This window comes from Limanda limanda, chromosome 16 (assembly GCF_963576545.1).
Source record: "Limanda limanda chromosome 16, fLimLim1.1, whole genome shotgun sequence".
Lineage (NCBI taxonomy): Eukaryota > Metazoa > Chordata > Actinopteri > Pleuronectiformes > Pleuronectidae > Limanda > Limanda limanda.
In genome coordinates, this window is record NC_083651.1 from 16,655,121 (window position 1) to 16,668,479 (window position 13,359).

Sequence of the window (13,359 nt, forward strand, 5' to 3'; positions counted from 1 at the left end):
CAATGAAATCTATCCAAACAATCACAAAATGAAGGAGAACTAATAATACCAATTCATGTTTGGACCAACATTTCCCCAAAAACTTTTCTCACATAGTCCAGCTTAAGCTATCGGAGTCAACATTCATTTATCAAATGTGCAAACTATTTTTACTCGACCCTTCTTAATGTAAAGCAGCAGCTGCCAAATCAGAAGCACTAAATATGTATCCTCCATCGATGCAGCCATTTACAGTTGTTGACATCAGGATTTAAATCACTCCACAGCCTATCAGTCATTTTATTTTGATAGTGTGCATGGAGCCAAAGCCACAGTGAAGTCTGTTCCTGTCTGATGAAAACATCTGACTGAACTCCATCTCTACAGCTCACATGACCAAAGAGAATTCAATTTTTAATTTGAAGGTCTAAATCACTGTTTTCAATATGATTCCTAAACATGGAAGTTCCTCTTTTATCATTTCAGCACAAACCCAGAAGTTTTGTTTAGTGTGAATATCAACATTTATATAAACACTTAATATGTTGTTTATAACATGCTAGAATGCAGTTGTAACCAGATAAAAAAATGCTGTTTACAGTATTATCTACTGTAGGGTTTTCTAGAGTGTGAAATAGAACATGTTGTAACGTGCACAAATAATTCACTGATTCAAAATTAGTTCTTGGCATCAGAAACATCATATTGATAAAGATAAATTCTTAACTCAAGGTCCACTTACGTCATTGCTTCCGGAGCTTTGAGCTACGTCCTGCGGTCATCTTCAGTGATTTGTATTTTATTCACGCAGAGTGAAAACTACTCTCTTAATAAATAATTTAATATCTAGATGCTCCATATTCATTACAATATAAAGACACATTTCTATGATATGTCCTGATAAATGAATACAACTACATTGTTTATATACTTATTATATATTACATAAGGGGCATTGAAAGTTTAAATGACAAAGAAAAAGATTATGAATAAGTATTTATCCTTTTTCCAAATAATTCTTTTATTCGTAGAGGTTAAATAATTTTGAGTCACATACTGACAATGGCAGATGGAACAAAATCTAGGTCATTAAGTCTTTCATTCATTTTTGGAAATAAATTTAATGATTTTCTATGATAAATGATATTCTTCTCTGTGAGCATTTAAGCATTGTGGTCTTTTACAGTGCTAAAGAACAGTGAGCCTCACAATGCCTCTGTCTGACTGTGCTCAACTTAATATTGGCATAATTTCTATAATAGGATCATGAAATTTGGTTAAAGACTTTACAGTTCAAATGGTCAAATCTCCTCTGATACTGTAAATTTTTTAATCTTCATTCCCCCTCACTCTTTTGAGATGACTGTGTGTTAATACTCACGCAGATTCTTCATTCTTTGGATTTGGTGAAACAAGTCCCGCAGTCTCACTGGCACATCTCAGACCAAGTGCACGAGGCAGCAGTCATTTATGACTATATAAAGTACAGAGATGTTGTGTACTGTGAATAACTGTTTTGTCATCTGATGATAATTTTAAAAACACAATCCTGATTGGCTGATATTTATAAATGTCACTAATGTAATTAAACCTTTCAAGACACAAACATTGTTATAACTTGTTATTGTTTTTTAATGTAAGTTTTTGTTATTTATGTATATGTGAGTTTATTTACCTATGACAAGACAGAGGAAAATGGCTACATAAGAGAAGTAAAGCAATAGAAGATGTTGAATTGAGGCGGTCTTTACTCTTTTACTTTGAATGAGATACTTTTTTTTTTTTGAGAATATTTGGGTGTATCTTTCAAAAGGGGGCGCTGTTGAGGCAGCAACTGACAGTTCAAAACTCCAGTGAGTGGCAGCAGTTGTTGTCTTCATACTGACATTTTCCTTGATCCCACATAAGACAGTCAGGACGACAGTGTGACTGCTCGGTGCAGGCAGAGGCTATTCTCAGATTCCCTCTTGTTCAGATCTTTTAGATGCTGAAAAGGTCATTCCTTCAATACGATCATTAGTTTCATGTAAGAAAGCCTCAAATGGTTAGAGATTATTGTTTTTTTTATCCCCAGAAAGTCATTCATCACTTAAAGTCCCCAGTCAACACTGAAAAGTCTTGATGGAGGAGGTCAGCATGAAAAACAATCGCCCAAGAGTAGTTGCACACTCATCAATACACAGGCGTACCACAAAGCAGTGCCTTTCAGCAAGGTGATTCACAGTACACTGCTGTGGTAGAGAAGCTAGTGATATAACATGACATCAAATGTAGGTGCTGACATGTCATCAATGAGCAGTCTGCCCTCAAAAATGTAATATGAGTCAACCACAGAAAAAGACAAACTTCTTCGTCAATCAAGAGCCTGAGTGACGTTAAAGTTAGACATCGAAGCTGCTGTATATAATGTGTATAACATGAATCCAGGGATATCTCTGTTAAAAGGCAGAGTGTCTCTGTGACTTGATCTCAGAGAACTCAAGGCTACGGTTTCACTACAAAGTTCTCAGAGGTAAATGTAAATGCAGAAACAAATAGACCACATCGATTAGAGTGCATTCATAAATTGTAACATCTGCACACTTTATTCAAATGTAAGAAATAGACAAATATACAATGTGAAGAAAATGTACGATAATTTCCCAACAACGTATTTAATTTACTTATTCTTTTGTAGATTATTTTGCATCTTTTCCTATAAAACTAAATTTGTGATTTTTAATTCAATGCCCCTACAGTGAAACGTTGAAGTGTGAAGTTTGATTGAGTTGTGTTTTAGAATATGTGCACCTGTGTGCACCTATGAAGCGCTCGGGTTATTCAGTGGAGAGGAAATATTTACATGAATTATGTCAGATTTAACACAGTTGTTGGCTGATTGTCAGCAGTCACACAGCTACATTTCATCATTTAACACTGTATTGGGAATTGTTTGAAATCATATATATACATTTCCAACATATTTCTGTAAGGATTTTCCATTACAGTGCAGACCAACCATACCTAAATGTAATTTAAGATTTTTTTAAGGTTGTACGAGACAAAAACAATGAGAGTTCAGACTGGAATAAAATTTCAAAATAATATACAAAGACCCATTTTGGGGTAAATTACTTTTTTGATCTTTTTCTAGAGGTACAAAGTAAAGATCACATTTGTCACCACAAGGGACAACATCTGTTTATCACATTTACTGGTTTTAATTTAGTTAAAAAATGTAGAACTTAACTTGCAAAACTTTTGACACCAGTTTACAAAGCACACATATATTATTCCAGGTAATATCATATGCAGTTTCTTAGCAAATATAAAACACTGACCGTCTCGTCGCTCATATAACTGAGGGAGATGGAAGGAATTATTCTGAGAAGGGGAAATGTTATAATCTTTATTCTCACACAGTATTTGGGTCATATCAACAATAGCAGATCTTTTCAAGAGCATGCTTTTTAAAAACAGCCCCATATGGAGCGAAAAACGGACACTTTCATTCAACAAAAGCTATTGAATATAATGTACAGGGGAGTGAAATCTTCCACCGAAGACAATGATCAACACACAAGTTGAAAACTCGTCTTCCTTGATACGACAAAGACACTGAATTCAAACTCATGACCTAGAACTTCTCCATGGTCCCAAAATTAACTTATGAAACTTTTATATGTACACAGACCAAAAAAATGTGTTACACAGACCAGCAATGTCGGGAAGCCTTGTCAGGATGTGAGAAATCAACCCGAGGAAAGAAACAAAATGCCCCATGTATAGAAACTGTTAACTAATGTAGGACAGACTGTATTGCACTATGATGTCTACGGTTTTAGAAGGACTATAAAGTGGGTTACAACATATTCCTCGTGTCCTCCCTTTTGACGTGGTCCAGAGTCTTGTCGTGGCACTTGACCTTTTTGTTCTGGTGCGTTTTCACGTGTTTGGCCAAGTGGTCACTCCTCATGAACCTCTTGCAGCAGTCCGGGCACACAAAGCGTTTCTCCCCGGTGTGAGTCCTCAGGTGTCTCTGCAGCTCGTCCGACCTGGTGAAGCTCTTCCCGCAGAAGAGCCAGTTGCACACGAACGGCCTCTCCCCGGAGTGCCACCTCAGGTGCGCCTTCAGGTGGGACGTCTTCCCGTACACCTTCCCGCAGCCCGGGATGTGGCAGATGTGCTGCTTCTTCTTGCCGGGCTCGTCGCTGGACGTGGAGGAGGTGCAGTTGGGACACCTGCACCTCCTGCACCGCCGGGCAGTCGCCAGCGGGGACTTGGTGTGCAGGAGGGCGGCGATCTGCGTCTGGTACTGGGCGAAGTCCGTGTGTCCCAGTACCAGTCCCCTCTGCAGCTGGAAGCGGTGGTGACCCAGCGAGGCGGAGTGGCTGACGTGGTTCCCCTGCTGCAGGCTCCACCACGGGATGTCCTCCCCGGGGCTCGGGGACACCTGTCTCTGCTGCTGGTGGTGGTGCTGGTGGTGGTGGTGGTGGTGCATAAGGCCGGAGGGTCCCGTGACAAAAGTTGACATCGCGGACGGAATGGGAGCTGGGGTCGCGTAGCTGACCGCCGGGACGTAGGTGGGGGGGCAGGTGGCCTGCAGGGACTGCATGGAGCAAGGCAGCATCTTCACCGGGGAGAAGTCATAGGGGTACGAGGGGTCCGCCGGGGGGGTGAGGGGCAGCTCGTGGTGCCCGCTGAAGGAGCTCTGGAGGAGCTGGGGTTTGGAGGATAGTCCGAAAGTGGAGTTGCTCCCCGGGTTCCCCTCGCTGGTCCACGGGTGAAACAAACGCGAGGGGGAGCCCAGCGTGGGGTCGTACTGGACCTGGAGGAAGTCCGTGTGGCCGGACCCGTGGTGGTGTCCGATCCGGTTACAAGTGGCGGCCAGGAGAGCCAGCGGAGAGTGCTTACAGTTCTCTGGAGAGGAGTTCGGAGTGCGATCCTGGAGAGAGGACACACGGATATGTTTATAATACAATCATTACTCAAGACATTTAATGAGGTAAAGCGTTCATCGTCTTTTTTTTAATTTTTTATTATTCTTAAATGCTGGGATGGTTTGAGTTTCATGCGCACTAAATCGATCCCGCAGCCTGAACCGTGTGAATGTGACATAAAAAAGTTGACGCAGGAATCATTAACACGCACGCTATTAAGTGTTGGCAATTAAATTATATGACACCGAGCGATGGAGAAGTCTGAAGTGCAGCCATGCAACGCAGATCCTCGAGGTTGAGCGAGTTTTTTTTACAAGTTTATTAAAAAAGTCGTGAAAAAGTAGAAAGTATAGTGGCGCACCGACCTGGAGAAAAGCCTGGAGTGTCTCATTCCGCAGCACCGCCACCGCCGCCATGGTTTGAAAAAGGCGTCCTCCTCCTGCCTCTGGACGGAATAAACCCAAATTAAAAATAAAAAATAAAAAAAGTTGTAATTCAGATAAATGTGGAAGAAGAGCTGGTGCAGCGGTGCCTGCCTCCTCCTCGGTGGCTCCTCTCCTCCGGATCTCCGCGGTGTATCTGAAGACTGAGGGATCACTTCTTAGGCTTTGATAAGGACTTTGGTGGGCCGCCAGCCAGTCAGAAATAAGATTTATTACTTTGAAGTTCGCCGCTGCCCAATCATCAAAGAATGGCGGCTCTTTGAGAGGGGGAAAGCAAATCCTTTGAATCCACAAAGCTCCAATGGTGTGTTTGTTGGTCCGGATAAAGGGGCTGATTATTAGGGGGGATGGGCAGGGAGGAGATAAAGGCGGGACAATTAATGAAGTAATCACTATGTGGGAAATGTATATACACAAATAATTGGATTTTCTTGATCAAAGACCCCCTCATGCCGCCTGGAGACCCCGGTATTGGATGCTGTAAGTCATCTGATCCTCTTTTTGTAATTAAGGATTTGTAGCAGAACCCTATGTGACAATATGACATTGTTATCTCTGGAGATCTCGGAGAGCAGTTGCCTCACTCGCTTGACGGAGGAAAGAGAGAGACCTAAATCAAGTGACTCAACACAAAGTTCTCATTTCTAATTTGAATTAAAAACCTTGTCTTTGTTGTGCCTTTGAACCGCAACACAGCATTAAACACTTAATTATGCCCCCACTGACTTATTTCGACGCTTCTCTCTCCTTCTCGCATTTCAATCAGATGTTTTATCACAACTTATCACTAATTGAGATTTCTCTTTCTCTCGCCCCCTTTGTCGAGCAATACAATCTTAACTCTCAAGCTAATTCAAATGAATGTTCGTTAACGTGTCACACAGGCGGAAGCTCTGTTTTTTAAATCAGGTGACAACAGCAACACAAAAGTGACAGCTCTGTTAGGTTTCCTTATAAACATCCATATGTCAATATATCTGAGGAGGAAGTTTACGTTCAAAATCCCACTGCAGAGTCCAAATCAAACAGATTGTAATTTAAAGAAACTTTAAAACAAAGGCTAAACTGACATATCACATCACATTTTTCCCTTTTTTGTTTAATGAAGGCAGAAGTATGCAGTTTTCACGAGATAACATCCAAACTTTGGTGGGAGAGCAGTTGAAATGGAAGTTGTAGTTTTCTATATCAACCCTCTGATCTTTATCTGGCTTCCCTGCAGAAACAATCACTGTCCTCTCAACTAGTTTGGAGCGGCAGATTTTGAATTAGATCTGTTCCTTTGAAGGGATTAATGTTCCCAGTCCTCTCCCACAGCTTTATACACAGTCATGAGGGAAAGGAGGAGTCCTGCTGGGCTGCACTGGAGCCATGTTAAACTACAAAACTGGCTACAGGAGTGGTGTAGTCACACCGTTGAATGATAATAAAATAAAAAACAGAGGAGATTAACCTTGTTTACATCAACTTATGGCAGCTGTTGGTGAAGAAGCGCACAGAGTTACGTTTATAGAAAATAAGCAGAGAAAGAAAAGATCATTGCTTTGAATTCCGAGCCAAATTTACACAAGAGAGTGTTTGTACATTTTTTGGCGCCTTCACACCTTTACTGAATATCCTCCTGCAGGTCAGGTTATAAACGAACGCAACCTCTGAATGTGTGGATGGAAGTTACTTTAATGATCAATAAACATTAGTGAAACTTTTTAATAAGGCTCATATTCCAAATCCTTATTATTAACTGATCTTTACCGCAGCATCAATATTATTATTTACTATTATCCAAGCCATTAGCGACTTGTTGAGTACATTAGTGACGTACATGTATTTACTTAGGTTATCTGGGTGTTGAATGATTTTGACATAAAGGAGATAAAAACAGGTGAACAGATTTATGTTTTGAGTTGCCAGGTTGTAAACAAATCCTTGTGAGGTGTCTAACATTTCTATTAGGGCAAAATAGAGTTATGAATGTTGGTAAATACTCATAGCTTCTCATTTTCGACCAGTTTATCAAGTCAGCAATATGTTGGTAAGTCATTGATAAAGGGTTTTTACACACATTCACTGTATATGTTAAAACCGTATCAAGCAGAAGGAGGATCACACCCTGGCAACCCAAAACCCATTTGTAGTCATTGCTTATAAAGTATTAGCAAATGATTTCATAACCATGACTACATACAATCATTAGCTACACCGTGCTAACTATTTGCAATGGCCAGTTAGCTAAAGTGGACTAACTGAATTACAATAAGTTTGCATCTGTGCAGCAAAGAGCTGTCAGTTTATTTTTGTTAAATGGACAATCCACCCAAAAAAATCCCCTTTTCTGCATTTCTGAAAAGCAGGGATGTGGACCTTAAACTTGAGTCTATTAACTCTGCCTTAGGGTGGATTTTAACTTAAATCAGCTTTACATATGAGCTGTCATGCAATGCAAGGAAGAAAATCTGCCATAGGTGACAACTGCATCAATGTTATGAGCCATCAGCTTAAATTATCAGTATCTTCCTTTGAGATACTCGGTTCAGCCCCAAATGCAAGTTCTTACATTATGATGCATCTCAATGGGACTCCATCTAAGGGAGGATTCTGCCGGAGCAGGACTTTGATACAGTTTGTAAGAAATTCCTGACTGTGTGCGTTGACACAATGTCCAGTCCCCGAGGTAATTTACTTGCTCCAAACCTTCACCGTCTAATGGCCGTGACTCAAGTTTTGCAGGTCACCTCAGCAGTGGTTTGGCTAAAAGAAAATTTCCTCTGGCATTTGATGGGGAAATTAACTTGAAGGAAACCCTACTGCAATAGTTTTCTGGCTGGATACTCAAAGGTTTGAACACGGTATCAGTCAATACCATCCGTGTACTTCATAAAGTACTTAAAAGCATAAAGCAGAGAGTCGATCAACAGAAACGCGGTTGAGAGGTGCAGACATGTACAGAGCTGCAGCAGGGATTAGCTGAATATTTTAAAAGAAGATAAAGTCTTGCAGTGGATACAGGAGACAAAACTGTCAACAGTTGTCGCAATGGAAGCAGGCATTTTTTGAATCTACTAACAATCAAAATCATAGAAAACAACAAGGTGAATAAGTGCATCACATCGCATTTCTATTTTGCTTAGAAATGTGGATTTCTGAGTTTAAAACAAAGAGCTGATCAAAGAATCAACTCATAGCAATCACTTTCAATGAAAGTGTGAGCGTGAAGGTGCTCATGTATTCTTCTACATACTTTTAAAAGTTTTGCATTAAATATGAAAAAGACAATTAACTACAAGGAAGATAATCAAAGTCAATGGTTTAAATACATTTATTAGACTCATATAAAACAGAAATTTTCTATAAATAAATAATAATATACAATAAATGAAAAGTGTACTGTTGAGATGCATTTTGTTTTGGTCCAGTTCGGTGATGAAGACGTCAATCTGCAGAGGAGACAGAAAAACTAATTATGCAGCACGACCGGAACATCATTCATAATCATTCTACAATTTTCAGGTTAAATCATTTAATGTGCAACTTATTGAATTGACCACGGGTGGATGTGATAGAAGGGAGCTGTGTGTGATTCTGACATCCTGAGTGAACTGACAGTTCAGCTCTGTGGATTTGACAGAGTCGAGGGGCAACGCCACAACATGAACCCCTTTTTAACTTTCCCTATTCTCTGGACAGTTGGAGCGAAAACAGGTTCCACATCTGTCTCATACGAGAGATATCAGAGACTTGGGATGAGGGAGGGTAAGGGAGAGGGTGAGAGTGGGGGGGGGCGGGCTGCATATGTGAGAAGGAGAGTGAGGGAGAGAGGGAGAGGGGAGAGAGCGAGAGAGAGAGACGCTCGGGGCTACTGGGTACTTGAGCCGCTATAATGGTGTCTCGTATGAGAAAACATCTGTGAATTTCCTCAGTGATCTACAACAAAGTATAACTCAGAGCAGTCACTCAGCAGACCTTTGAAGTTGCTGTCTGACAGAGAGCTGCCATTGTTCGCAGCCCCCAACACACAGAAACTCCAACTTTGGTCTCACTAATTTTCCCTGCAACGCGATACAACTCTTTTCTCTCTCTCCTCCGAGTCTCTGAGGCAGGGGACCTCTGCATATTCAAGAGCAAAGAGCAAAGCCTTGGCAATGTGCGGGGTGGGCCTGGGGTCATGTAAGGCAGGACAGGTCATTTTACCTTCTCCCGGCCCACCCTGCATGTGTTAATCCAGCCTTAAAAAGGGGATATCCTCCCCCTCTATGATGATGTACAGCTCGGGTCACAGCCTGCAGCGCTCTCCCAGGAAAAATTACAATAAAAAGACATCAGTTATTACACTGCAATGCCAAGGACAGGAGGTCCTTAAATAATCAAGTGGTTTAAAGAGAACTGGTTGATGTTTTTCAAAAGATATCATTAAATCTCGTAACAGTCATTCACTTTGGTGACGACTTTCCAGTTGATATTGCCACTGAGCACTTGAGCAAGGCACTAAGAGCTTGATAGTTTCAACATCAATCTATTCAGTTTAAACACTGTATTTAACAGTACAGGAGTATTCCTTGCTGCACAAGGTTTAATAATAATCTAAAGCCGTTTTCAGACATGACCTGCGGGGAAGTCCGGAGAATTGGGTCCGGACCTAATCCGCAGTTTGCTTTTCACACATGCACAACGCAGCGGGAGGTTCTCTGCAAAGACGCATTCACGACTGCGACAAATCCTCCGCATTATTCAGGCTAGAGGTGGTGCAGCCGGCAGCAGCAAGCCGAGGCAGGAAGTGACGTATTAATTCCACAAGCGGAGATCACGTGATTTTCTTGACATACAAGCATTGGTGTCAGTCTGCAGACAGAAAGTACGTAGGTGGTTGCTTAGTGGTCTGACTCTACTGCTGATGTGTATCTTACCAGAAATGTAAAGAAATCCTGCAATAACACAGTAAATCAACTACGTGGGGCTCCATTCACAACTAAGCAAATAAAAGAAATACATAGGAGCCGCTGGACAGGTTTTTAGAGCAGTTTTAACACACACCAGTTTAATCTGACCTTAATAAAATGATCGTTAGGTTGAACACCAGGTGATACGTCCCTGCACCTCCTGGCAGTGGCAAAAAAGACAAGCTTTCCGTTATGCATTCCAAACTGAAACAAGGCCGCGGTAATTCTCACACTGTTAACCGTCCAGCATTTATTCAGTGGCAGCTGGTCCCACCATCTGGGAAAGCAGTGCCGGGGCAAAACAAAACAGGTTACACCTTTGGCCATGCCAAGTCTGCTGGTGCCCCAGTCCGTCTACAAACTGAGAGAGGCTAATCACAATTTCACGCTCTGATTTGTCAAATCCCACTCCAGCACCGGAGGCACTGAGAAAACTTTTAAGTCAATAAATTTCATGGTGTACAGGATAACAGCTTTTCCATACGGTTCCCCTTGTTCTATGTGAGCCTCCTCTTTATCCCTCTTTACAGTGGCAGCCTGTTCTGCAAATGAAAAGGGAAGCTGTCGTTTTGACCAAAACATCTGGTCAACTCCAAGAGTGGCAGCCCTCATGCATGCATTTAACATTCATGCAAATGTTAGACAACAAAACAGTGCATAGAGAGCCCTCAACAAACTGCAGGTGTGAGGAAGCTGAAACAAAAGCCACTGTAACCCTAATGGCATCCCCTTGTCATTAACAGACCTTTGATGTATCTACTCAACAGACTCTTTTATCTCCTCCTTCCTCTTTGCCTCTCACTCTCTCCTTCTCCACAGGCTCGACCAGGTTCTTTATTAATGCCGTCTTTAGGGAATGTTCTTTTTCTCAGAGCCCTCGACGCACTTCTGACATCTGGTCGACGCTCATGTTATGCCACTTTCTTTGGCGCCAATCATTAGCCGGGAAAGAGCGTCACAATGCTGAGTATGTAGCTACTTAAGGCGTTTGTTCATCCTCTGTCCTTGAAGTTCAGAGGAACAAAAACTATTAAGGAAGAAGACGCGACATTAATTCTTTAGTTATGCAAAATGCTGTTGTATGCAACCATAATGTAGTGTGCTATATTCTACAGTGGGGTAAATCTGACACATCTGGATATCAAGAGCACATAAACTGCATTAAAACAGTATTTGAAAAGGCTGCACATGAAATACAGGTATTCAAACTCTCCCTTTGAACTCAAAGGATACAGAAGCAGGACAATGTTGGCCTAATCGTGCGCTCCCTTTGAAGTGAGACAACACTATTAGGTGAAAAGGTAAGTATACTTCTTTAGAAAATAAAAGCTTTTCATCATTTGTTAAGGCTGCAGCTTGAGCGATTTTCATAAAGGTGATTTAAAACTTTTAGAAAACAGTGTTTGTGGCTGCGGCTTGGATGGAGCTCTAATGAAAGTTCAGCACATGCAGAAAATAGGCAGAATGGCAAAAATAACACCAGCAGCAACGGCAGCCACATTAAAGGAGCCCCTCTCTAGCACGCCAGATGTTGTCAGATTTAATGAGGAAAAACAAGAGGGAGTTGGATTTACGAAGTCGCATTAAAGAAAACACAGGTGTCGGGCCTCGAAGCCGAACTTGACGCTGTGCTAAGGCGACCAGCAGTCCAAGCAGACGCAGACGCATCAGTTCATTAGGTCAGAACATGTTTCCCGAGAGTGACAACAGTATTTCATAACATTTTTCCTTCTGCAGCGCATAATCAGCTAAGCAAGGCAATTACGTACACACCTCCGCTCACCTCCTCTCATATGCTAACGCAGGCAATCAGCCAGGGAGTTAATTTGGCAGTGAAAAACAGGGGAAGAAACACCCACTCTGGCACCATTTGTCACCACAGTCCAACCTTGTTATTCAAACGAGTGAGCCTATTTGAAATTCCTCTCTGTGGTAAAACAGGGCCAAAATAATCAGGGGAGCATGATCACACTTAATTGATTCAGTGTACTTTTAAGATGCACTACAGGGTGCTGGGGTGACCTATTTCAGACGGCTCTTCAGAGGAACCAACTATCCCAGCAAGGGAGTAATGCACAGCGAGGATTTTAATTATTGTAGGATCTGTGGCTACGACCGGAGGTGAAATGCTTATGAACTAACTGTGACACCACATTATAACACTGCCAGTGGTCCAGACTATTACCTCGGAATCTTCAGTAGGGTTACATATGGCAAATTGAAAAGACTAGTGATATATTATTGATGGAGCTTAATTTGGTGAGCTATTTTTTATTTAAATCACGGAATGAGCTTTTTGAATAATGATGGTTGATGTGTGTTCCATCTTTTCTTCGTCTTCTACTAGCCGTGGTGGGATGTAACTAAGTACATTTGCATTGTCCATAAGTCCAAATACAGGTCACTTTACTTGTATCTGCATTTTATGCTACTTAAAGACTTTTCGGCAGGAAATTTGTTATTCAATAAATCCATTTAACAGTATACTATATGAGTTCAAGGTTAATTTATCACTAATAATAACGATAATCCAATGAAATCACAAGTAGATAATCAATTTATCCACTGCTCATACGTGCTTACATACTTTTACTTACATTTTTAATGTAGAACTCTTACTTGCACGATAGTATTTTGGTGTATTTCAACTATTACTTAAGATTGAAAACTTAATTCCTCACTGTGTCGAGTTTGTGTGAACAAGCATTGTGGTTGTTCACTACAACAGCAACAAACAGCATAGTCATGGTAGGAAGTGTTGTCAGGTGATAAAACTGGTGGTTTTAATCCATCTATCAAGTTAAATTCCTATCATACTTTGTTTTTAATTATGGATGACCACTGATGTTTCGTTGATGAGTCAGTCGTCAGCGTCTCATCCTACTCCTGACCTCCACAGCACCGAGCTGAGGGAAATGACAAACACTTTGGGCCTCTTTCAACCCACCAGGATTCTCGTGAACCTGAACCTGAAAGTGAAGCCGGTCTCACTGTCTAGGCAGAGCTCTAATGTTTTCCCTGCTGAGTATAAGGAGGATGAGATCCTCAGTCATACCACCCTACTCTTCCTATTAAGATCAAAAT

General features: G+C 41.4%; 2 protein-coding genes across 2 annotated transcripts in view; both read right to left on the reverse strand.

Annotated features, from left to right (window-relative positions):
- Window positions 1–3,820: 3,820 nt before the first annotated feature.
- Window positions 3,821–5,314, reverse strand: sp5a (Sp5 transcription factor a). The gene is made up of 2 exons (XM_061089204.1): window positions 5,264–5,314; window positions 3,821–4,903 (listed from the first exon to the last, which is right to left on the reverse strand). Exons 1-2 carry the CDS (start codon window positions 5,312–5,314, stop codon window positions 3,821–3,823), a joined length of 1,134 nt encoding a protein of 377 aa, XP_060945187.1.
- A 3,413-nt stretch (window positions 5,315–8,727) lies between these two features.
- Window positions 8,728–13,359, reverse strand: part of myo3b (myosin IIIB) — a 59,819-nt gene continuing 55,187 nt past the window's right edge. The window contains exon 37 of the mRNA XM_061088905.1: window positions 8,728–8,775. The gene's annotated coding sequence lies outside the window, so the exon portion shown is untranslated. The remainder of the gene's footprint in view (window positions 8,776–13,359) is intronic.